Consider the following 21,186-nt stretch of genomic DNA (forward strand, 5'->3'; position numbering starts at 1 on the left):
CATTTTAATTATTGAAGGGGTCCAGGGCCGTTCCCCTGCCCAGATGATGTCTCCTGGCTCCAGAGTGGCTCAGGCTGCCTGAAATTCTACTACAGGGGTTATTGCCTGTTGGTCCAGGTGTGTGTGACTTGAGGGGGGTGGTCTGGAGGCCAAGTGAGGGAGGGGTCCTGTTGCAAACCTGGGGCTGGGGAGGGGCTGAGCTGGGTGCCCTCCGCTCTGGGCTGACCTCGGGCTGTGCCCCGCGGCGGTGCAGTCGTCACCCGGCCCCTCCGTCAGGGCCACTTCCAGGTACTGACCACCTCCTCTGGCCGGCATGAGGCGGCGGGCCTGCCCGGACACCACACACCAGTCCTGAGGGGCAGGCGTCAGTTGCCTCATTTTATAGATGAGGAAACGGAGGCTTAGCATCAGCTAACTTGGCCAGGGTCACTTGGCCGGGCGACGGCCTTGGAGTAGGAAGTCAGGTCAGGAAGACCCGGCGGGGACAGCCAACACCTCCACCTGCCTTTCTCGGGGAGGCTGACAGCTCCCGGCTGCTAGAGCTCGTGCTGGAGTTTCCTCCCTGGCTCAGCGGCTCCCACGGGGGCCTGGCCCGAGGACCATCGATACAGTTGGCACCACCCCTTGTTCAAAAAGCAGCACAATGGTGACGGCAGAGCAGCGAACCGAGCGTGGGCCCCGCGTGCCTGCACAGGTGGCACCTGGCGGGCGGGCCAGCGCCTGGCTTTCTGCTCCCGCCCCGTGCCCTCCGCCTCCCAGCCCTGAAGGCTGCGTGCGCCGTGCTCTCTCCGGGGGCGCAGACTTGGCTTCAGAATTCTTTCAGGCTCGCTTCTGCTTTGCCGGGGTTCCTCTCCCCTCCCCCACGTTAGGAGTTTCGGTGCTGGTCCTGCCGTGCGGTCCGCAGTGGCTCCGCGGGTCCCCAGAAACACCCGCACTCGCTGCCCCTTGGCGTGTCGCTCAGCTCGGGCAGGGCGACTGCGCTGCGTGCAGTGTGGCCCGGCCTGGGCGGGCCTGGGGCCCCGGCCGGCCGTGGGTCAGGCGCAGGGCTTGGCCTCCGCAGAGGGGACGTGGGCGGGCCTGGTGGCGGGGGGTGGCCGTCTCCCGGGCATCCGCCGCCAGCACCTCTCCCTCCCGACTCCTCCTCTGGCCCCTCCCGGAGCCGCCTGGCTCGAGGTGAGGGGCACGGGGGCTGTCACTGCAGCCATGGGACCGCAGGCCGGGCGCTCACTCTTCCTTTAAAAGCCCCGACAGGGAGACAGGAACACTGCCTGTGCGCTGCTCTCATTCAGACCGGGGCGGCCTGGATAAGTAGGTCGGAGCCCGACCACAGAGAGGCGTCTCGGGGCTGGGGCTGGGCTCGCGTCACTGCCCTGCGCTGCCTCCGCCTCTGCTGGGCCTGAGCTCCCCGCCCGCCCTGCCAGGCCCTGCCCTTACCTCTGTCGGCGGGTCCGGGGCGGCAGGTGGGCTGCAGCCTGTGGGTGGGTGGTGGGCTCCGTGCAGCTGTGGTGGAGGCCGGCTGGCTATTTAAGGAGGGGAGGCGAGGCTGCAGCCCCTCGGGCCCTGAAAGGCCGCTTCATTCCTGAGGGGTCCCCTGTGTGGTGGGCCACTCCTCTGGCTGCCTCTGCTGCCGCTGGGCCGTGAATATTCCAGTGTGTCCCAGCCGTCCCCCCACCCCCCGCCCCCAGCTGGGCCACCGAGCGGCACAGAGGCCGAGTGTGCGACTGTCTTCGAAGCCGCAGAGTGGGCGCCGACCGGGTGGGAGGCCTGGCTGGGACCGACAGACACAACAGGACGTTTCAGATCAGAGTCATTTCCTGGGAGGCGGGGAGGGGGCCAGGGAGGGGCTGGCCGCCATGGCAACGGGCCTGGGCGCCCAAGCCCGCACTGGCCATCGGCAGAGGGGGTCTTGTGAATGGGGAGGGTGGGAGGCCAAGGAGTCTTGTTCGGTCCGATGAGAGGGGACCCTTTCAGGACACTTGCTTAGGGTCCTTGTGTCCTGCCCCGTATAATGGGGCCCCGTTTGGGTGTGCGGAATAAATCGCGGCCTTTATCTCGAGCGGGGCGCAGCTGCAGGCTGCCTCATAATGGGGCGCTGTCTGTGCCTGTGGGGACCCGGAGGCCTGGCCCTCGCCTGTGTGGGCTCCTCCTCTGGACGGGAAGCCTGGGAAGAGGGTCGCTGCGGCCCGCCGCCCACCTGCCCCACAGCTCCTCCTGGGAGTCTGGGAAAACTTTTCAGTTACAACGTTGAAAGATGTACACAGCCATCCCTGGGAAGTACCTGCCACAAGTACCGTCTGAAATTCTTTCGCACAAACCCGTGCACTTGGGATCACTGCCCATTTTACAGACGGGGAAACTGGGACTCAGAGAGGTGAGGTAACTGGCCCACGACAAACCAGTGGGGTGGCCGAGCCCACATTTGGACTCAAGCGTGTGTCACTCTAAAACTCAGGCTGTATGCGTGTGTGTTTTGTTCTCTTCTGTTGCAGCTCAGTGGTAAAATTCTTAGGTTCCATCTTCATTCTACCTGGGAAAAAATTCTGCAGGTTGCCTTTAGATCTGGCGCTGGGATCAGGTCTGTTGAAAAGACGTTTCCCGTCTGGGGTTCCGTCAAGAGAGTGGGACTGCTCAGTTCTGTCATGCCTGGGAGCCGGTGGGGTGTGCGGCCCCCCTCCCCGCTGTGGCCCGGGGTGGCTGTCTGGGAGAACTGGCTCACGGTGACTTGAAATGTGGGAGTCTGGCTGGCTTCTGTCGGGTGACTGATGGCAGTGGTTTTAAGGGCACTGACCGTTGCGACAGAATTTTGAGGAGTTGCGCTAATTTCTATATCTTTGAAACAAAAACCGTTCCGTATGGGTTGCATGTTGTCCTACTGCTAAAGACGAGTCACCAGGATTGGAGTGGGGTTGTAGGGAATAAATGCCCTGTCTGTGGCAGAGACGCAGCAGGCGGCAGGCGTGGGAGTGGCCCCGCCGTGGCAGGAGGCCTGGGATGGGGCTGGGGTGTCTGGGGGAGAGTGGGGCGGGGAGAGCCCGCTGGGCTTCAGGGATCTGGGGACGGAAGGGAGATGGGGACTGTAGCCACAGGCCACGTCTGTGGCCCCTGGGCCGGTAGAGTGAGCTGGGGGTCCCAGGCCAGGAGACGGCCTTCCAGTCTCGGTGGCCACGTCGTCGTGGGAGATGACGCCCGCTGTCCTTCCCTTCTTGTCTTTTACAATCATTCACCCACTTACGCATCAGAAGACCTGTCCTGAGCCGCTGCCCTGCGTGGGGCACACGGGGTCCATAAGAGCACAGCTGGGAGCTGGTCAGCAGCTTAAGCAGGTGGCTGCTGGGCACTCCCTCGGGCCCCTTGCCCTTCACCCCGGGGAGCTAGGACACACTCAGGGCAAGCACAGGGCAGTCCAGATCCGAACGCGGTAGGAGGCACTGCGGTCAAGGCCATGGAGTTGGCTGCCCTGGCACCTAGGGTCTGCCCACCACACCTGCTTGGGGGTTCCTGAGAGTTACTCTCTTAAGTGGACTCCCTGACCTGCCCCTAAAAGAGGCCCGCACCGGTATCAGGTGGCCGGGAGGCTGGTGAGAGTGGGTTGGGGACCTGGAAAGGGAGGGAAGGAGGGCCCGGATGCTGAGAGCACTTGCAGACGGGGTGGCAGGTGGGGGATGGGAGCAGTGCACTGGGGCCTTTGTGCAACTTCGCCCGGGGACCCTGAATCTAAATTCCTGCCGCCTTTGAGGCCCAAGGAAACAGAAACCATGTTGATTTCTCCCAAGGAAACAGAAACCATGTGGATTTCTCTCTCTCGGTAGAGACCGCAGCTGTGGCCCAATGGAGGGAGTAACATCAGAAATTACTCTGAGGTCTTTACAAAAAAGACTCTGTAATGACAGTTCCTGGGTCTGGGGGCCTCCATCTGACACAGCTGCACTTGTCTTTGGAGACAGAGAGAGCCTGTAGACGTCCGGGTTCCTCTTTGTCGGGCCGACCCCTGAGGAAGCAGGCGTGCAGGCCCAACGGGCCTGGCACTCCTTGGCCCCTGGGCTGGGCACGAAAGTCACTATACGGTCACTCGTGTGTGTTAAAAGACATTTGAAAAATAAAATGAAAATTTCAGCAAATGCCCATGAAGTGTCTGCTCTCGTCCACACACGATGTCCTAGGCTCAGAAAAAGCGTAAAGAAGGAAAACACCACATTTGCCGTACTGTCCAAACACGGCATGTTGCCGTGTTTCCTCCTGGTCTCTGCCCCGTGCAGAGGCTCCTTTTAGAGGGTGCACCCGTGGCCTTCCTGGCCGCAGGACTGTTAGCTTGCTTTTCTGGACCACTGAGCTGAGCCCCCCGAGGCTTCCCGGCAGGCGTTCGTTCAAGCTGCGGGCGGGGGCCCGGGGGCGTCTTCTCCAGGGAGGTGGCCCAGGCTGCCCGGGCAGGAAGAGTGGCTCTGCCCCTGACCCCCACCTCACTTCTCACAGGCACCTGTGCCGACCCTGCCACAACCGTGAGAAGGCCAAGGGCCTGGGCAAGTACGTCTGTCAGCGCTGCCACCTGGTCATCGACGAGCAGCCCCTCATGTTCAGGAACGACGCCTACCACCCAGACCACTTCAGCTGCACCCACTGCGGGTAGGTGCACAGCCGGGCCCGGCTGGCCGGGAAGGGGGAGAGCCGGGTGGAGGTGGGCCGGCCGCCCAGGGGCAGTGATGGGGCGGGAGGGGAACACCAGCGGGGCAGAGAGGGGCGTCCAGAGAGTGGGGTGCAGGGGCAGGTCGAATGGGTCCGGGAGGGCACTGCTGCAGGAAACGCCTCTCAGGCGAGGCTGACAGGAGGACTCATGGGTGAGGGAGGGCTGCCCCCCACCCCCGCCGCCGGTGAAGCCGAGAGGAGGGAATCCCAGGTGCGGAGGGTGAGCGTGAGGTGGAGCGGATGAGGGAGGAAGGAGAGGCCACGGAGCCATGCCCTTGTGCTGGTCTGGAGGGCGGGGGCCCGGGGAACAGATCTGTGCCGGACACAGGCCGCCTTCTGCAAGGGCCGGGCGGGAATCCTGTGCCCTGGGGCCCGTCTGGGGCACAGGAAGTCTCCAAAGAGAGCAGAGATGAAAGCCACGCCTGCCCCGGGCGGGTGCTCTGCTGGGACCGAGCTGGTGGGGGGTGGAGGTGGCAGTGTGTCTCAGGAAGCTGCTTCCCTGGCGCTGGAGGGGCTGGGGTGACCCTCCCAGCACGACAGGCCACGGAAGGGCAGGGTGGTCACCTGGGGGCTTCACGCTGTCTTCCAGGAAGGAGCTGACTGCAGAGGCCCGCGAGCTGAAGGGCGAGCTCTACTGCCTGCCGTGCCATGACAAGATGGGTGTCCCCATCTGTGGGGCCTGCCGCCGGCCCATCGAGGGCCGTGTGGTCAACGCGCTGGGCAAGCAGTGGCACGTGGAGGTGAGCGAGGCCAGCCCGGACAGCAGGTGGGCGCCCCGGCTCCCGTTCCCAGCCAGCCTGGCCCCGAAGCCCCTCCACACGCCCTCCAGCCCCCAGGCCATGTGGCCGGCTCTCAGCGGGGACCTTCCTCGTAGGTGCTATCCCTCCTCACCCATGGTCTGGGACAGGTCTGTCCACGGGACCCAGCAGACTTGAGCCCACAGGCCATGGCTGGGCAGGCACACCGCCTCCCTCCCTCCCCATCCTGGCCTTCTAGAGGATTCCAAAGTCATGAGAACACCTTGGGGACACTGGCCCGGGGTGCCCTGTGGGATTGCGGTTGGCGGAAGTGGCTGCGTGTCCGGCCCACCTGCAGGCGAGGTGCTCAGGTGTGTCCGACTGGCTGTCCGGGAACACTCACCCCTGCGCCGGGGGCTCTGATGGCCTTAGGGACACCACCTGGCAGGGAGGCGTGCAAGCCTGTGACCGGGCCAGCTCTGTGTCCCACAGTCTCTGCCCTGGGCGGCCTCTTGGCGAGGGTCCTGGCACGGCCCCCAGCCCCCCGGGGGAGGGTAAATCCTCACACGCCACGGCCTCCACGGGCGGAAGGTGTGCCCGGTGACTCTGGGCCTGTAGAGGTGTGCACCAGAGGCAGGCGGTGCAACCCGCCACGGCCTGGGCACCTCGCCGGCCCCAACACGGGGGCCGAGGGTGCCCCGTGGGCCCGGGGAGGATGCAGCGCCACCGGGCATCAGGGAAGGAGTGGGGTCTGCTGACCAGGAGCAGTCCGTGGAGGTGTCAGCCCAGCGAGGCCCCCCACCCACCAGCCTCCGCTTCCTGGCTGTGTGCTGGGAGGTCGCTCCAGGCCTGACGCTGCCCTCCCTGCACCCCCACCCCCCACCCCAGCACTTTGTCTGCGCCAAGTGTGAGAAGCCGTTCCTGGGGCACCGGCACTATGAGAAGAAGGGCCTGGCCTACTGTGAGACCCACTACAACCAGGTAGGGCCCGGGACAGGGGAGGCAGGAGCTGCGGGGAGCCGGCAGGGCGCAGGCTGGGAAGGCGGCTGTGTGCATGGCAGGAGAGGACACGGGCCGGCCCCCAGGGCCCCGCCGTGGGTGCTGAGGCCAGGCCTGTGAGCTCAGGGTCTCGGGACCGGGGCAGCGCTCGGGGCCTCAGCGTCCCCATTTGAGAAACGTGCCTTGTGGCCCAGGCCTGCCCCGGGCACTGAATGAGATGGCAGTGTTAAGTCCTGGGCTCTTGGGGTGACATATACTACCATCCCCTCCCCCCTGCCAGGCTTGGCGAAGCTGCCCAGCCTTCCTGGCACAGAGGACAGGGTTACTGCCTTGCCCACACTTCTCAGGACACGGGCGGGAGCAAAGGGGCCTTAGGGGGAGCAATGCCTCCACCTGCTGTCTTTCCCAGAGGGGAGTTCTGATGGGCCCTCAGGCCTGAGGCTGTGCCCTGGCAGGAGGCTGATGAGAGCTGCCCTTTGGGGGGTGGGTGGGGACCACACTCCTGGCTCTGAGCTTGGGGCACGAATGCCTGCAGCATGTTTAACACCCGCTCTGTCCACAGCTCTTTGGGGACGTCTGCTACACCTGCAGCCACGTGATCGAGGGCGATGGTAAGGCCCCTGTCCCTGTGCCCCCTTCCTGCCCCAGGCCCCGTTCCTCCGCGCTCTCTGGGCTGTGGGTCCTGCAGCTGCGTGCCCAGCTGGCCCTCCGTGTGCACAGCTGGGCCTCTGGCTGGCCTGGGGGGCGGCCGCTAAGCCCCCATCTGCCCCTCACAGTGGTGTCGGCCCTCAACAAGGCCTGGTGTGTGCACTGCTTCTCCTGTTCTACCTGCAACAGCCGGCTCACCCTGAAGTAAGTCGTGCTGGCTCCCAGGGGTCGGGGGCCGAGGAGGGCAGAGACCTGCAGGGTGTCCCCCCCCACCCCCGGAGCCCATCAGGGGCTCACGTTGGAGTCGGCTTGCCACGGGCTCTACCCTTCGTCGGACCCTCCCTGAACGACCACTGTTATCAGGCCCTGGGGGTGCAGTGGGAGCAGGGGCAGCCCCAGCCCCGAGAAGGCAGGTCCAGGGACCCCCCCGGGGCATGGTGGGAGGAAGAGTCACACTAGCCTCCGCACTCGGAAGGGCGCCGGCCTCTGGGGAGGGAAGGACACTCTGGCTCAGGGAGCAGGAAACACGCTCAGAGCCAAAGGAGCCAGACCTCACCTAGGAGGCTGAGAGGGGAAGGACAGCTGGAGCAGTGAGGTGAGGTGAGGTGCGGCCCGGCGTCTGAGGACAAGAGGGAAGGTTCTGGAGTTTCAGCATTCCAGAGAAGTCTCTAGGCAGAAAGGGAGGCTTGGAGGCCCGTCTCCTCATCTCCCATGGCGTCCGGCCAGAAGGTGCCCCCCGGACCTGGCCGGCTGGCGGGGGGACAGGCTGGGGTAGGGGAGGTGGTGGGCTCTGGGCCGGGGGTCCGAGGAGACCCCGGCTCTCCTGGCCGCTGCCCCTCCTGTACAGGAACAAGTTTGTGGAGTTCGACATGAAGCCCGTGTGTAAGAGGTGCTACGAGAAGTTCCCGCTGGAGCTGAAGAAGCGGCTGAAGAAGCTGTCGGAGCTGGCAGCCCGCAGGGCGCAGCCCAAGTCCGCGGGCCTCCAGCCCGCCTGAGAGGCCCGCCCGCCGCCCGCATCGTCCTCCTGCTCCCCCCGGCTTCGCCGCCCGCCCCCGCTGCCCGAACCTGTGGCTTCTCCCTGCCTCTCCGCTCAGCATCCCCCCCCCAAGGCGTCCCGTCCCTCCCCTCCCTCCTTCCACGAGGCCAGAGGCCACGGGGCAGGGGCCTGGGCGTGGCAAGCCTGTGACACGTCCTCGTCCACAGCTTCGGCCCGAGGTCTTCCAGGGACAGAAGCAAGTAGGGCCAGGGTCACCTGGGCCGGCCTGTCCTGACCTGTCCCATCCCCGCAGGAGGCCTCGTGGCTCGCATTCTGTGGCAGCTTGGCCAGCCTCTGCCCCCCGTGGCACAGGTGCAGCCCACGGCCAGGCGGCCGCCCGGACCCCAGGGCCATGTGGGTGGGCGCCCCCGGGGAGCCACCCTGCAGTCCCCCGACCACGCACGCGCTCAGCCAAGCAGGAGCCTCGTGCCCAGGCCAGGCCGGCGAGTCCTGCTTCTTCAGCCCACGCAGCAGCGGGAGGGCCCCCGCTCGCCCCGCCGCCAGGGCACCCGCTGACTACCCGGTGCAGCCTGGGGCCAGGAGGTGGTGGGCTCTGGTGGGCGGCTCATTCCTGCCCTCCGGGGAGGACAGCGTGGGACCCTGGGGTTGGGACTCACACTTGCACAACGAATGAAGGCTTTTCTACACGACCCCAGCGCTTGCGTGGTTTGTGACATTGCGGTGGATATGCTGCCGCAGGGTTAGGGAAACAGACGCCAGACCGGACAGGCATCCCAGGGCCAGGCTGCCGACAGAGACCCTCAGTCCTTGAAGGCTGGCCCGGTGGGTGGAGTCGGGGGACAGGTTCCGACAGGGCTGGCGGGGGCCGTGGGCGCCCAGCCCAGGCTCCGAGGCCCCGCGTGCGGCTCCGCCCTCGGGGCAGCGAAGCCAGCAACCACCTCCAGCAGACCCTCCTGGCGGCAGCCCGTGTCCGGTGCCGGGCGGGGGAAGGAGGAAAGGTGTGCAGAGGGGCCTGTAGCAAGCGTCTCTGCAGTCTGAGGCAGAGGAAGGGAAGGGGTGGGGGTGGAAGGAAAGGGAGGAGGGAGACACGAAGGAAGTCACACCATGAGGACGGAGCTGTCCTCTGCTGGGCCTGGACGGGCCGCAGTGCCTTTTGCTTTCTCTGGAAGGAAGCCTTTGCTGGACCTGCTGCCCACCCGAGCCCCAACCCGACCCTCGTCTCTCGCTGACACACTCCCCACTGTTCTGCGGAACTTTTATTGAACGTTCCTGGGGGGGAGTCCTCCCCGCCATCCGTCCGTCGGCCTGGAGGCCTGCCAGTCCCGGCCCTGCCCTTCGGCCCTCAGAGTCAGCACCCGGTGGGGGGGGCCCTGGGGTGCCGCAGGGTGGTGGTGCTAGGGGTTCTGGGGAGAGGGTGACTTGAAAGGCTGCCACCAGAGAGCAGGCCTTGGGCCCAGAGAAGGGTCCTCGGGAAGTGCCGCCAGGACCCCCCGATTGCGGAGGGTGGCTGAATGGGCACGAGGCCCCCCCCGATTGCAGAGGGTGGCTGCATGGGCATGAGGCCCCCCCGATTGCGGAGGAAGGCTGTATGGGCACGAGGCCCCGCTGCTAGGGACTGGCCAGGACTGAGGTCCGGGGCTCCCGCTGCTTGTTCACGGTGCTCAGCAGCTGCTGCACGTACGAGGTCAGCAGGTCGTCCATCTTGTAGCCCTGGACAGGGGGAAGGGTGGGGTCGGAGTCTGAGGGGTACAGCTAAGTGGGGCTTGGGCCAGAGCTTGCGGGGCCCAACCTCTGCCTCAGTGACACACCGGGCAGGGCGTGAAGAGAGAAACAGGGCTCCTGCGGCTGGGCCCCGAGTCCCCTTCCCTCCCTGGGACCACAGGCCCCCCTGCCAGGCCTTGTTGCCCCCCTGGGTGACACGCCCAGCCCTTCCTGAGCTGCACCTCCTTCCTCTGCCGGCCCAGCCTGGCCTGCCTACCCCAGGCATGGGGGCCACGTCCTCCCAGGGAGCAACTCGCCTGGTGGCCAGGGGGTTGGGTCAGGGTCGGGGAAACCCAGTGTCCGGAGCCTCTGGGTCCCTCGTGTCTGGGCTGGGAGAAGGCCCCCGGGCCTTGGGCTCACCAGAGAGGTCTCACACAGCAGGCGGCTGCCCCGGCCCAGGCTCCCCAGCACCATGTGGAAGTAAGTACTGCCGCTGCTCCAGCTGGCAATCTTGGTGAAGGGGTAGGTGGTGAGCAGGTCCTGGGGGCACAGTGGGCGGTGGGTAGAAGCCAATCAAAGCCCAGACGGCCCAGGGGCCCTGAGTCTGAGCTGCTGCCCGGGGTCCTCCAGAGCCCATGGGGCCATGTGTGGGAGCCCAGGAGGGCAGCCCCAGCTGCGCAGGGGCCCAAGGACCCTGGCGCAGTCCCCGGGGTCCTGCCACTACCTTGGTCTTGGGGTGGATGAGCAGAACCCCGTGCCGGTTGATGGCGATGAGGATGATGTCCGGGTAGGAGGGCTCCGAGGTTTGCTGGGGAGGGAGGGGGGTCACAGTGATCACAGCCCAGCCTGGGAGGCCAGGCGGCCCCTCCCCGAGACGCACGCACGCACACACGTGCACACTTGCTCCCCCAGACCTGGCCGCTGGCCCTGCCCGTGGCGTGTTTTGGGGAGAAGCTCAGGCTGCTGGGGCCAGAGCCGGGCGGGGCCTGCTTGGCCAGGATGGCCGGGCTTGGGGCGCGGCCTACCTTCACCTCGAAGAAGGCAGACCCGAAGGTGGGCCACCGGCAGATCCACTTCAGAAAGGCCACCTTGGCCTCCTCCACTGTCATGTCCCTGCGCTTGTCACAGGCCAGGAGGATGCGCTGGGGGAAGCAAGGGCCAGTGAGGGCCTGAGTGGAGTCCACTGCCCGACCGGGCTGCCACACAAGGCCCCGAGGTCCTGGCCCAGAGCGGCAGCTGCTGCCTGAGGCCGTGGACAGTGCGGGGAAGGTGCTACAGTGGACCCAGGCCACCCCCCACGGTGGCACCTGGGCGGGGTCCCTGTGGGGACAGCAGCCAAGGGGCCCCTCCCCAGCCCCTGCCAAAGACCTTCTTCCATTCCTCTGAGGACATCAGACGTGTGAGGTTCTCAGGCACGAGTTCCCTCAGGACCTTGGGCATGCTAGCTAGCTGAGACCGGTCATTGCCAAACTGGGCCTTGTAGATGAGGCCTGCCAGGTGGACGGCATCCTCCTGTGAGCACTTGTGGAACCCACGCAGGTACTTGGGCAGCTCCTGGGTGAAGGACAAGCTGGACTTAAGGCTGCAGCCACGCCCGGCTTCATGCTCATGTGGTAGCCCGCCCCCATCCAGGAAACCGAGCCCGCAAAAAGCTAAGGTCATCAGGGTAAGGTGTCCAGCAGAGGGAACGCCACTGAATGGAGGCAGGGCTCCCTGCCGTCTCGCCGTGGAGGCCGAGGCCTGCTCTACCCCTTCAGGGCAAGGGCCAGTGCTCCACGGGCTGCAGTACCCTCTGCGCGCCTCCCCGCCCCGGCAGGCAGGCATGCTGCAGGTGATGGTGCGGCCGCTGTCTCCAGACGCTGCTGTCCTTCTGCTCCTGGCTCCAGAACCCTCAGGGGCGCGGCGGGCCCACCGTGAGGCCCTGGGCGGGAGCTGGGTGCCCAGGGGCGAGGCGGCTGAGCTCCACTCTCAGGGCAGGTGTGGGCTGGAGCGAGGGTGGCCCCAGGAGGGGCGCCCACCAGGAGGGGCGGCCCGGGTACCTGATGGTAATGGAGTATGGTGTCTGCCTTCACATCTCTCCCTGGGGCCACGCTGAGCCACAGTTTCCGCATGAAGTACACCTGGTAGGAGAGCGTCACAGCGGCCCCTGGATAGAGGCGGCAGTGAGCACCAAGCCTGTCCCTGGCCCAGCAGGCCCGGGGCGCTGCCCGCCCACCCCCGCACCCTGCCCCTTGGCCCCTCGCATCGCCGCTGTTTGTTACTGCGGCCTCCCCAGCTGGACAGCCTCCATGCCTCTTCCTCCCTGGGCCCCAGCTCTTCCTCATCCCTCAAGATGAGTGTGGAAGCCCCCTCTTCCAGCAGCATTCACGGATCTCCCCGTGGGGTCAGGCCCCGTTCCGCCCTCTCTGCCCCCATGCACCCTCCATCACCCCGCAGTCCCGCCATGTGTTCTAGGCCTGCCGCATGCCCGGCCCCTGCCGGAGTTGGGAGAGCTCCAGGGGCAGGGCCTGACCGCCTGGCCCCAGGCCTGGCCTACCCATGACCCAGGGAACATGAAGGGGAATGAGAATAAATGAATAAATGAATGGGCATAGCCATGCAGGAGTGGCCCGGGGAGCCCCCTGACCCTGGCCCAGGAGGCGGACAAGCCCTGCCCCGCCTCACATCCCTGCAACGCCCCTTCCCCGCCCCACCTCTCCTTCCCGGCCTCCCGGCCCCTCCCCTCCTTCCCGGCCCCACCCCTCCTTCCCCGCCCCACCCCTCCTTCCCCGCCCCACCCCTCCTTCCCCGCCCCTCCCTTCCTTCCCCGCCCCACCCCTCCTTCCCGGCCCCTCCCCTCCTTCCCGGCCCCACCCCTCCTTCCCGGCCCCTCCCCTCCTTCCCCGCCCCTCCCCTCCTTCCCCGCCCCACTCCTCCTTCCCGTCCCCACCCCTCCTTGCCGGCCCCTCCCCTCCTTCCCCGCCCCTCCCCTCCTTCCCCGCCCCACTCCTCCTTCCCGTCCCCACCCCTCCTTGCCGGCCCCTCCCCTCCTTCCCCGCCCCTCCCCTCCTTCCCCGCCCCACTCCTCCTTCCCGGCCCCACCCCTCCTTCCCGGCCCCTCCCCTCCTTCCCGGCCCCACCCCTCCTTCCCGGCCCCTCCCCTCCTTCCCGGCCCCACCCCTCCTTCCCCGCCCCTCCCCTCCTTCCCCGCCCCTCCCCTCCTTCCCCGCCCCACTCCTCCTTCCCGTCCCCACCCCTCCTTGCCGGCCCCTCCCCTCCTTCCCCGCCCCTCCCCTCCTTCCCCGCCCCACTCCTCCTTCCCGTCCCCACCCCTCCTTGCCGGCCCCTCCCCTCCTTCCCCGCCCCACCCCTACTTCCCGGCCCCTCCCCTCCTTCCTGGCCCCAGCCTGCCCCACAGAGCCCTCCCCTCACCTTCCTTCTGGGGCTTGTTCTTCTTCACCCAGTCGGCCACCTGCCTCAAGGAGTCAAAGAAGAAGTCTCCCTCCTTCTGGCTGATGACCTGGGGCGGGTGGAGAGGAGGGCACAGGGAGGCATGCAGGTGTGCGGCATCCAGGGACCCATCTCTGGCCTGGGAGGCTAGGTGCCGCACTGGGGCTCCGACCCCTCCTGCCTACGTCCCTTCACCCTGTGTGCCGCGGGGGGTCTGGCCCAGCGCACGTGGGAGACCTCCGCCCGCCCGCCCGCCCTCCCTCCCTCCTGGCCCCTGGCCTGATGGGCCGCGCACCTTGTCCGCGATCTTGATGAAGAGGCTGCAGCCCTCCCAGGAGGCGAGCTGTAGCCGGGCGGCGATGCTGTCGCACACCTCCCGCACCCGGGTGTTGGTGCCCACCTGCACCATCTGGGCAGAGAGGGGGCAGGGGAACGTCTCAGGACGCGGCTCGGCCCGGGGTGACCCTCAACAGCCTGCTGACTGGGGCTGGGGTCGCGCCTGCCCTGTCCTGAGAAGGGCAAGACTCCCCCTCTGGAAACCTGGCCGGATGTATGCGCTGTTTGGTCACAGGGCGCGCTGTCTTGGGGTCCCAAGAGTCCCAGCCTTTTGAACTTGCTCTGAGAGCCTGCCGCCAGACTGTGGGAACTTTGTCAAGGCCGCAGTCCGCTTGGGGAGGGCTGTGAGGGCACCCTCGCTCCACTGCTGCCCCTTGGCCGAGGGTCTCCCGCCTCCCACCTGTCCCCTCCGCCGTCCCCAGAGGCCGACTGGGCTCTGTCCGCAGGCACCCCATGGCGGCCCTTGCTCACCATGTCCCGGGGCCGGGTCGGAAGCCTGAGGGGCCCCCAGCCCTGTGGCCTCTTCTCCCTTGTGCCCAGCCTGGAATGCCCCCCACACCTTTGGGACGTCCAGACTCCCGACTGCACTCCAGCCTCCCCGGGGCCCATCCCTCCCCTGTGTGGCCCGGAGCACCTGAGGGCGCCCAGCACTCAGTTCATGCTCATGGGGACTGGGGTGGGGCGAAGCGGTAGTTTCGGGGGAGACGGGGCAGGGCTAGGAGAGCGCTGAAGGGGAGACCATCCACTCTATATTGGAAACAGCCGTGTCGGGCGGTGTCTCCCGGCTCTCCTCGGGTGACCCCCGTGGGGAGGGACCTTGCTCCAGCTGCGGGTCCCCAGGGGGCGCAGGGCCTCACCTCGCTCGTGTTGTTGGGCAAGCAGATCTTGTGGCACATGCGGGAGACGTTCTGCTCCATGGCCTCCACCTCCACCTGGTGGGGGGGCTGCTTCCGGGGCCCCGTCCTGGAGCAGACAGTGCATGTGCTGCACATGCCACCCGACACCCTCACCTGGGCCCAGCCTCTAAGCTAAGCTCTGCGCCAGGTACAAAACAAAAGCCAACCCCGAGACCACCGCCGTTCTGGGGGGCTGCCCTGCCTGCGGTGCTGGGCACATGGCCTAGAGGAGGCAGCAGTGGCCAGCCTGGCCTCACTCCCAGGTGCCCCGAGGTTCTGAGGACACACATGGGGAAGGGACCCAGGCTGGCCAGGGGTCCTGGGCCCGGCACCAGTAGGCAGGGTGAGTCATGTTCTCATTCCCACACAGCTGGGCAGGGGGTTGGGGATGGGGACACCCACCTTCCCCACTGCGACCCAGGCTGCCACTCACTGTCACGTCTGCTCACCAGGTCACCCCACCCTCTTGCATAGACACAGGAGACCAAGCCAGGGCTGGAGGGCAGGCAGAGCCAGGGAGGAACTGCAGGATGGGCTGGCAGGGATGGGTCTGAGCTCAACTACTGTGGGCTGGGCTAGGGGGACACACAGGTGGCTGGGGACATCAAGGTCCTCCTCTGGCCTCAGGGTAGTTCCTTCTCTACCCTGGACAGGCAGCCACAGGGGCAGGAGGAGCTCATGGCCAGAAACCTCCACTGACCAGCCTGGCCGCCCTGCAACCCTCTGGGGCCTCACTCTCCATCTTCCTCCCCGGCTGCTGGGACCTGGTCCCGCCTCCACAAACTGACACCAGCTTCTAGAAAGGAAGCCGAGTCTGGCTCCACTGGCGGGTGTCCGCAGTGGACCATGAGCTCCTGGAGGACCTGCGGGGCCCCCCGGCATCCCCAAGCCGACATTCCCGGGGGCCTCGGAGCTGTCAGGCTCACCTCAGGACCCTCTGGATGCGGCGGCTGCAGTCGGGGGCCAGCACCTTCCTTCTCCGCGTGTCTATGAATTTCTGGGCGTGGGGCAGCAGCGCCTTGCCGGGCGGGAAGAGGCCGGTGCAGAGCCACAGCAGCTGCCAGCCCCGCTCCTCGCTGTGCCTGCAGATGGAAGTGCCGGTCAGCCCGGGAGGGGCCCCCTCCCGGAAGCCCGGGCCAGCCAGGCACCTCGGGGAGATGGGGCTTTGTAGGATTTATGCTATGAGCTGAGGCCTGCCTGAGGCCCTGGGCAAGGCAGCCGCTGCCCTGCTGCCAATGCCACTGGCTTCCCTGCCCACGAGAAGGGGAGGGGATGCTATCGTGCCCATTTTGTGGAGTAGGGCGCTGAGGTTTAGAGAGGCTAGGGCCTGCCCAGGAGACAAAGGAGAGAGGGGGAGAGGCAGGGCCCAGGGCAGGTCTGCCTCCCCCACCCCCACCCCCGGCTCTGGCCAGCCCAGGAAGTCAGGGACACACCGGGTCCCAACCTTCCCACCGTTACTGCGAGGGTCGCCCTTATGAGGGGCCGCCTCCCCCTCTGAACAGTGGACACAGCCTCGGGGGCTGGGGCGAGGCCTGAGGGGGCCCTGGGCATGGCAACCTGCGCGTGCGGTGCCCTCTGCCCCTCCCTGGTCCCCGCAGACCTGTTGGTGTTGTGCGTCAGCTGCTTCAGGATCTGGCAGTAAACCTCGTCCTGCAGGGCCGCCTCCTGCAGGGCCGCCGAGAAGATCTGGTCGGTGAGCTCCAGGGAGGTCCAGGCCTTCCGAGAGGGGTAGTCGCCCATGTACCTGAGGACGGGTGCAGCCGTCAAGGAGAATGCGCCGGCGGGGCTGCCTGTCACCGCTGACCCCCGAGCCTAGGCCCGCGCGGACCCCGGGGCAGCGCTGTGCCCTGGGAGATCCGGCCCCCTGGCGGGCGGGCTGCGGGGCTGGGGCAGGCTGGCCGGGAAAGGATATCAATGAAGATCCGACAGGCGACATCCCGCAGCTCGGCGTCGGCGTGGACGCGCCGGAGCAGAGGCTGCCGCAGCGGCTCGGCTGAGTGGGCCCACAGGCGGCCCCGGGGCCGGGCCAGGGGCAGCACGGCTCTGCTGACCGTCTCCTTCTCCGGGACCCTGTCAGGGATCGAGGCGGGGGTGAGGGCCCTCCTCACGCCTCCTCTGCCCGTGCCCCTCTCTGTCCCCTCCCCACCATGAGCCCCACGCACAAAGTGGCAAGAGAGCCCCGGGCTCTGGTGCAGGTCTCCACGGGGATGCCCTCTGTGCCCACAGCTCTCAGCTCAGAAACGGGGTGGTGGGGGGAGGGTCAGAGGGTCCCCTCCCTGCCCAGAGAGGCCAGGCGGGCAGCGCACCTGCTTTCATGGCCTCCAGCCCCCGGGGAGTGGAGAGCGAGGCTGCTTGGGGTGGGTTCTGGGGGTGGGCAGGGCAGTCACCTAAAAAACTCATAGGAGAATTCCTCCAAGGTGTGCAGCTTCTCCTCAGGCTGCTCCTCGGGGGCCGGCTCTGCGGGCCGCCCCTCCTGGGCTGCCAGCTTCCGCTTCTCTGGTGGCATGGCCAGCAAGCTCTGTGAGGGCACGGGTCTGTGGGTGTCCAGGAGCCCCTGCCCACTAGCTCCTCCTAGCCTAGTTGCCTCAGAGACTCGGGAGGGGCCGGACCACGGGGCTGGATAGGCCTGGGTCTACCCTTCTTGTGTCACCTGCTGTGTGACCCAGGATCAGTGACTCAGTGTCTCTCAGCCTGTTTCCCTTCCCTTAAGCGGGCTCTCAGGCCCACTGCTTCCGGCCTCAGCACAAGTGCCAGTCCCTCAGGGATGGCTTCCCAGACAGGGCAGACCCCCGCCCTAGGATTTGCTCCCATAACAACAGGTACTCCTCCTTGGTGGCACTCCGTTCGCTTGCCATCAAGTCGTCATTCGTCCTAGTGCTCCTTGAGGGCGGGGACACTACTGTGTTCAATCCTGTACTGCAGGCGCGGGGCACGCAGTTGGCGCTCAATACATGCACGCTGGAAGGCCTGTCTGTCCTGTCCCCCTGGGGGGCTGGTCTTGGGCGCTGGGGTGGGGTGGCCCCCCGGGTCAGGGTTTAAATGTGGCTGAGACAAGGACGGATGCATCCCCAGGACAGTCCCTGGTGGGAGGGGTGGAAGGAATGCCCACTGATTGAGCACCTACTAAATGCCGAGCGCTGCACCAGGCACTCACTGCGCAAGCACTTCCTGCCTCTCCGTCACCCCAGAAGGACGATGGGGCCGGCAGAGCTGACGTGATTGCCCCGGATCCGTGAGGTGGGTCCCAGGCCCCTGAGCTAGGACCTCAGGCCGGGCATCTCGGCCACTTCCCCAGGTGCCCACGGGTACCCAGCTGACGGCAGGGGAGCATGAGTTACCAGCAGCTCTGCCGAGGGCTTGGTGACCGTTGGGATGGTGTAGACGCAGGCCGTGGGCACCAGCCCCGTCTTCTTGGTCCTGTCATTCTGGGCCAGGGTCCAGTTCTCAGAGGTCAGCAGCCCCTGCTTCTCTGTCAGGATCAGCAAGTCCCCCTTCTTGAAGGGCAGGAGGGTGGCATCCTCTACAAATCCAGGTCACACGGACACACACACGGGGCAGAGAAGATGCCGTTTCCCAAGGGCTCAGCGGAGGCCACAGGCTGGGCTGGCACCCTGTGGGCCATCTCCTTTGACCGGTGGGGAAACGGAGATGCAGAGCAGTGGGCCCAAGGCCACCCTGACAGTGAGCTGGTGGTGGGATTCCCAGAGCTCTGGCCCTCAGGGGGCCTGGACAGGCACAGAGCCTGGGGTGGCAGGAACTGGGGAGACCTGCTCAGACACCTGACAAGGAGATGGCTCGCAAGCCGGGAGGCAGGTGGACCAAGGGAACAGAATACCAGCTGGCAGTCACCAAGCCTGCCCGGGAGCTGGGTGACCTCTCTGAGCCTGTTTCCTCAACTGTAAAATGAAGAAAGTCATCCCTCCCTCCTGGGGCTGTTGTGAGGATGGAATGGGCCCCAGGGGCAAAGCTTCTGCTGACGTTTCTTACTGCACTTAAGACCCTGTGCACAGCCCTCCCCTGCTACCTCCCTCCTGAAGCCTGATTTCCAGCCGTGCTCAGGGAAGCCATGGCCGAGGACTCGACTGCCCGGGCTCACCCCGCCCCCAACCCCCCTCCTGAGCTGTGTGGCCCTGGACAAGTTGTGTCCCTTCTCTGAGCCTCCAGTCCTTGCCTGTAAAATGGGACAACAGGGCAGCTGTGGGGATGGTATGCAAGGCACGGGTGGGTGGCCCAGCTGTTCTCTGCAGGTGAGGGCGCTGGCCCTCCCCACGCTTCCAGCACGAGGACAGCCTTCAGCGCACTTCACTTTGGAGGGTTTGAGACCCCTCCTGGAGTCTCCTCATCTTGCACGTGGGAAGGCCTTGCCTACCGCTGCCCCCCGAGGGCTTGGTGGCCTCTCTCCCTCTCTCTGCTCGAGTCCTTGTGCCCCGCCTGCCACGTCACCACCGGGACCTGGCACAAGCAAGCCACCCACCTTCACCGGGTCCCCTCCCCACCTGGCTGGGTACCTGTGGCCTTCCTGTCCTGCAGGGCCATGGCGAACACGGACCTCTCCTTCAAGCCCTCCAGAAACATGGCCACCAGCTCGGCGATGGCCACGCTGCTGGGGGACCTGAACTTGAACTCCTCTTCGTGCAGCGTCAAGAGCACCAGCCTCTGCCCACCCTGGGCCTCCCTGAGGGGGAAAGGGGGCAATGTGACCAGAGGTCTACTCCACCCTCCCCCTGGGTCAGCCCCTCGACAGCCTGGGAGGGGTCACCCGCCTGAGTTACAGATGAAGAAAGCGAGCAGCGAGTCCAGAGCCATGGCAGGGCCAGGGGCTGAGAGCAAGTCTGCCCCGGTCCCAGGCCCCGCTGTGTGTGTGGGCAGGTGAGGCAGAGCTTAGGCTCCCATGGGCTCCAAACGCAGTGGTGGTATTGAGCCCCAGGCTGTGGGGTCAGCTCTGGGCAGGCAAGGTGGTGGCCAGCGTGGAGGGCCACCGCAAAGAATGGTGGCGCTGAGATGGAGCGCCAGCCTGGGTGAGCTTGGGTGAGCTACCCAGCCTCTATGTGCTTCCGTTTATTTATCTGCAGACTGGGGGTGCTGGGGGGACTTACTGGCATGGCAGAGAGCACCCAGCACGGTCAGCCTCAGTAAGTGGTGGCCAGCCTGCGCCCTGCACACACTGGTATTGACCACAGTGGCCACACCGGGCTGTGCTTTAACCAATTAGGGGCTCTGGCAGGGCATAAGCAGGCCTTCCCGAAGGGCATGGAGGCCTTCTCAGAAGGTGAGAGCCGTGGAGAGCACAGGGACAGGGCATCCGAGGTCCCACCAGGCGTGCAAGGCCGCCCTCCTGCTGCTGTGTGCCCTGCACACGCAGCCCTGTCCCTCGCTCCCTCTCCCAGACGGCTGGTACCTCCGAGTGAGTGCTTCCCCCGCCCCGTGAGAAGGGAAGGAGTCTGTAAGTGAACGTACAGCCTGGAGGCTGCAAGCTTATGTGCCCCTTTCCAGGGGGGGCTGGGTTCTAAAGGAAGCCTGAGAAGGCAACGTGTGATGTGCAGACACAGTGCTGGCCCTGGGACAGTGGAAGGTGGGTCCCGATCCAGCGGCCATCACACCACGCGTGGGACGTGGTATGAGCCAGCCGGGCTCCCAGGGACGATGTCCCTCCTCCTCTCCCTGTCTCTCCTGGAGCCCCCAAGGGCTGAGGTTGTGGGGAGAGAGAGATCTGGGGCCTCTTCCCTCAGGGTACCCACCTGTTGGTGATCAGGCTTATGACCTCCAGGAAAGAGAGTTCTAGGAGCACCTTCTCCTTCTGGTCCAGGAAGTACAGCCCCTTCCAGTTAACAGCCAAGATCAGCTGAGTCTTGGGCAGTCGGGGGCCTGGCGGAAGGAGACAGAAGTGTGAAGCCTGGGCTGGCCCGAGGTGTGGGCCCAGCGGCACCCTCGTACCCGGTCAGACACCGTTACCTGAGAGTGTGGTGACTTCAAATAGCCGGGAGAAGAGCAGCGGCCACTTCAGGCAGGCGGTGTTCACCACCTGCTCTTGCACGGCCAGCGGCGTGGTCTGCTTCTGGGTGTATGGTACCTGCTCGGAGGACACGGTGCCGTGTCACCTCCATCGCTCATCACCCCCCACCTAACTGCTCACCCAGCGCCCAGGGTGCTCATTTGCTCGATCATTCTGGGAAGCCTCTGCCTAAAGCCAGGCCAGTGCCGGCGAGGGCTGGGTGGGAGGCTCTGGTGGGCGGTCTTGAGAAGGAAGGGAGGCTTTCCCCTCCTCGGCATCAGAGCTCCAGAGGCTGTAGGGCCAGGCTCCTGCCTCAGCCTGGAAGCCTGTGAGGGTCACGTGCAGGTGTCTGCGGGCTCCTGTCTGCAGGCCCCCGTCTGCGGGCTCAGGCGGGCTCTCGCCAACACTGGCCTCAAGGGGCTGCATGTTGCCCCGTGCCCAAGGCCAAGCACGGTGTGTGTGTCTGTGTGTTGCCGGTGCCCCTCTCTGCCTCTCTTTTGCGGAGCTCTTCGTCTGCACATTCGGGAGGCGTCTTTCAGGGTCCTCGGCTTTCCCCCACCTTCACCCTTTCCTCTCCCCATCTCACTGCTCTGTGCTCATCGCTGGCTGTAACATCCAACTGAGCTTTCTTGTTAATTTGTTGAATAAAATGTTATTTCTCTGGTTCCTACTTTAAAAGGTGGTTGGGTAACATTCAGATACTGGATTGGGGGATGTAAGTTGATACATCCTACCTGAGACTTGGCAGTATGCGACGGGTGTCAGGGATTT

General features: G+C 66.1%; 3 protein-coding genes across 13 annotated transcripts in view; 1 reads left to right on the forward strand and 2 right to left on the reverse strand.

Moving 5' to 3' along the window:
- LIMS2 (LIM zinc finger domain containing 2) overlaps positions 1-8,750 on the forward strand; it is a 38,318-nt gene extending 29,568 nt beyond the window's left edge. For 5 of the 9 annotated variants that reach the window (XM_049712178.1, XM_033400158.2, XM_033400155.2 and 2 more), the window contains exons 5-7: positions 4,471-4,620; positions 5,270-5,420; positions 5,588-6,299. In XM_049712178.1, the coding sequence (XP_049568135.1) occupies positions 4,471-4,620; positions 5,270-5,420; positions 5,588-6,175 (889 nt within the window). In that variant the 3' untranslated portion in view covers positions 6,176-6,299. The other 4 variants (XM_004276864.3, XM_004276863.3, XM_033400153.2 and 1 more) reach the window with 3 other exon arrangements.
- The window catches only part of GPR17 (G protein-coupled receptor 17), a 397,229-nt gene that overhangs the window by 5,641 nt on the left and 370,402 nt on the right, over positions 1-21,186 (reverse strand). Inside the window, exon 1 of one of the 2 annotated variants that reach the window (XM_033400152.2) lies at positions 1,435-1,617. The exons of the other annotated variant lie outside the window; for it this stretch is intronic. The gene's annotated coding sequence lies outside the window, so the exon portion shown is untranslated. Of the gene's footprint in view, positions 1-1,434; positions 1,618-21,186 lie in introns of those variants that run through there. 2 annotated transcript variants of the gene reach the window in all.
- MYO7B (myosin VIIB) overlaps positions 8,881-21,186 on the reverse strand; it is a 76,496-nt gene continuing 64,190 nt past the window's right edge. For both annotated transcript variants that reach the window (XM_004276906.3, XM_049712164.1), the window contains 17 exons: positions 20,376-20,493; positions 20,162-20,288; positions 18,932-19,098; positions 17,762-17,943; positions 16,811-16,941; positions 16,336-16,493; positions 16,024-16,177; positions 15,350-15,505; positions 14,385-14,490; positions 13,487-13,600; positions 13,174-13,261; positions 11,802-11,908; positions 11,131-11,316; positions 10,788-10,904; positions 10,487-10,570; positions 10,183-10,302; positions 8,881-9,771 (listed from right to left, as the gene is read on the reverse strand). In XM_004276906.3, coding sequence (XP_004276954.2) covers positions 9,670-9,771; positions 10,183-10,302; positions 10,487-10,570; positions 10,788-10,904; positions 11,131-11,316; positions 11,802-11,908; positions 13,174-13,261; positions 13,487-13,600; positions 14,385-14,490; positions 15,350-15,505; positions 16,024-16,177; positions 16,336-16,493; positions 16,811-16,941; positions 17,762-17,943; positions 18,932-19,098; positions 20,162-20,288; positions 20,376-20,493 — 2,217 coding nt within the window. In that variant the 3' untranslated portion in view covers positions 8,881-9,669. The remainder of the gene's footprint in view (positions 9,772-10,182; positions 10,303-10,486; positions 10,571-10,787; positions 10,905-11,130; positions 11,317-11,801; positions 11,909-13,173; positions 13,262-13,486; positions 13,601-14,384; positions 14,491-15,349; positions 15,506-16,023; positions 16,178-16,335; positions 16,494-16,810; positions 16,942-17,761; positions 17,944-18,931; positions 19,099-20,161; positions 20,289-20,375; positions 20,494-21,186) is intronic.

The sequence above is a fragment of the Orcinus orca genome, chromosome 7 (genome assembly GCF_937001465.1).
Source record: "Orcinus orca chromosome 7, mOrcOrc1.1, whole genome shotgun sequence".
Lineage (NCBI taxonomy): Eukaryota > Metazoa > Chordata > Mammalia > Artiodactyla > Delphinidae > Orcinus > Orcinus orca.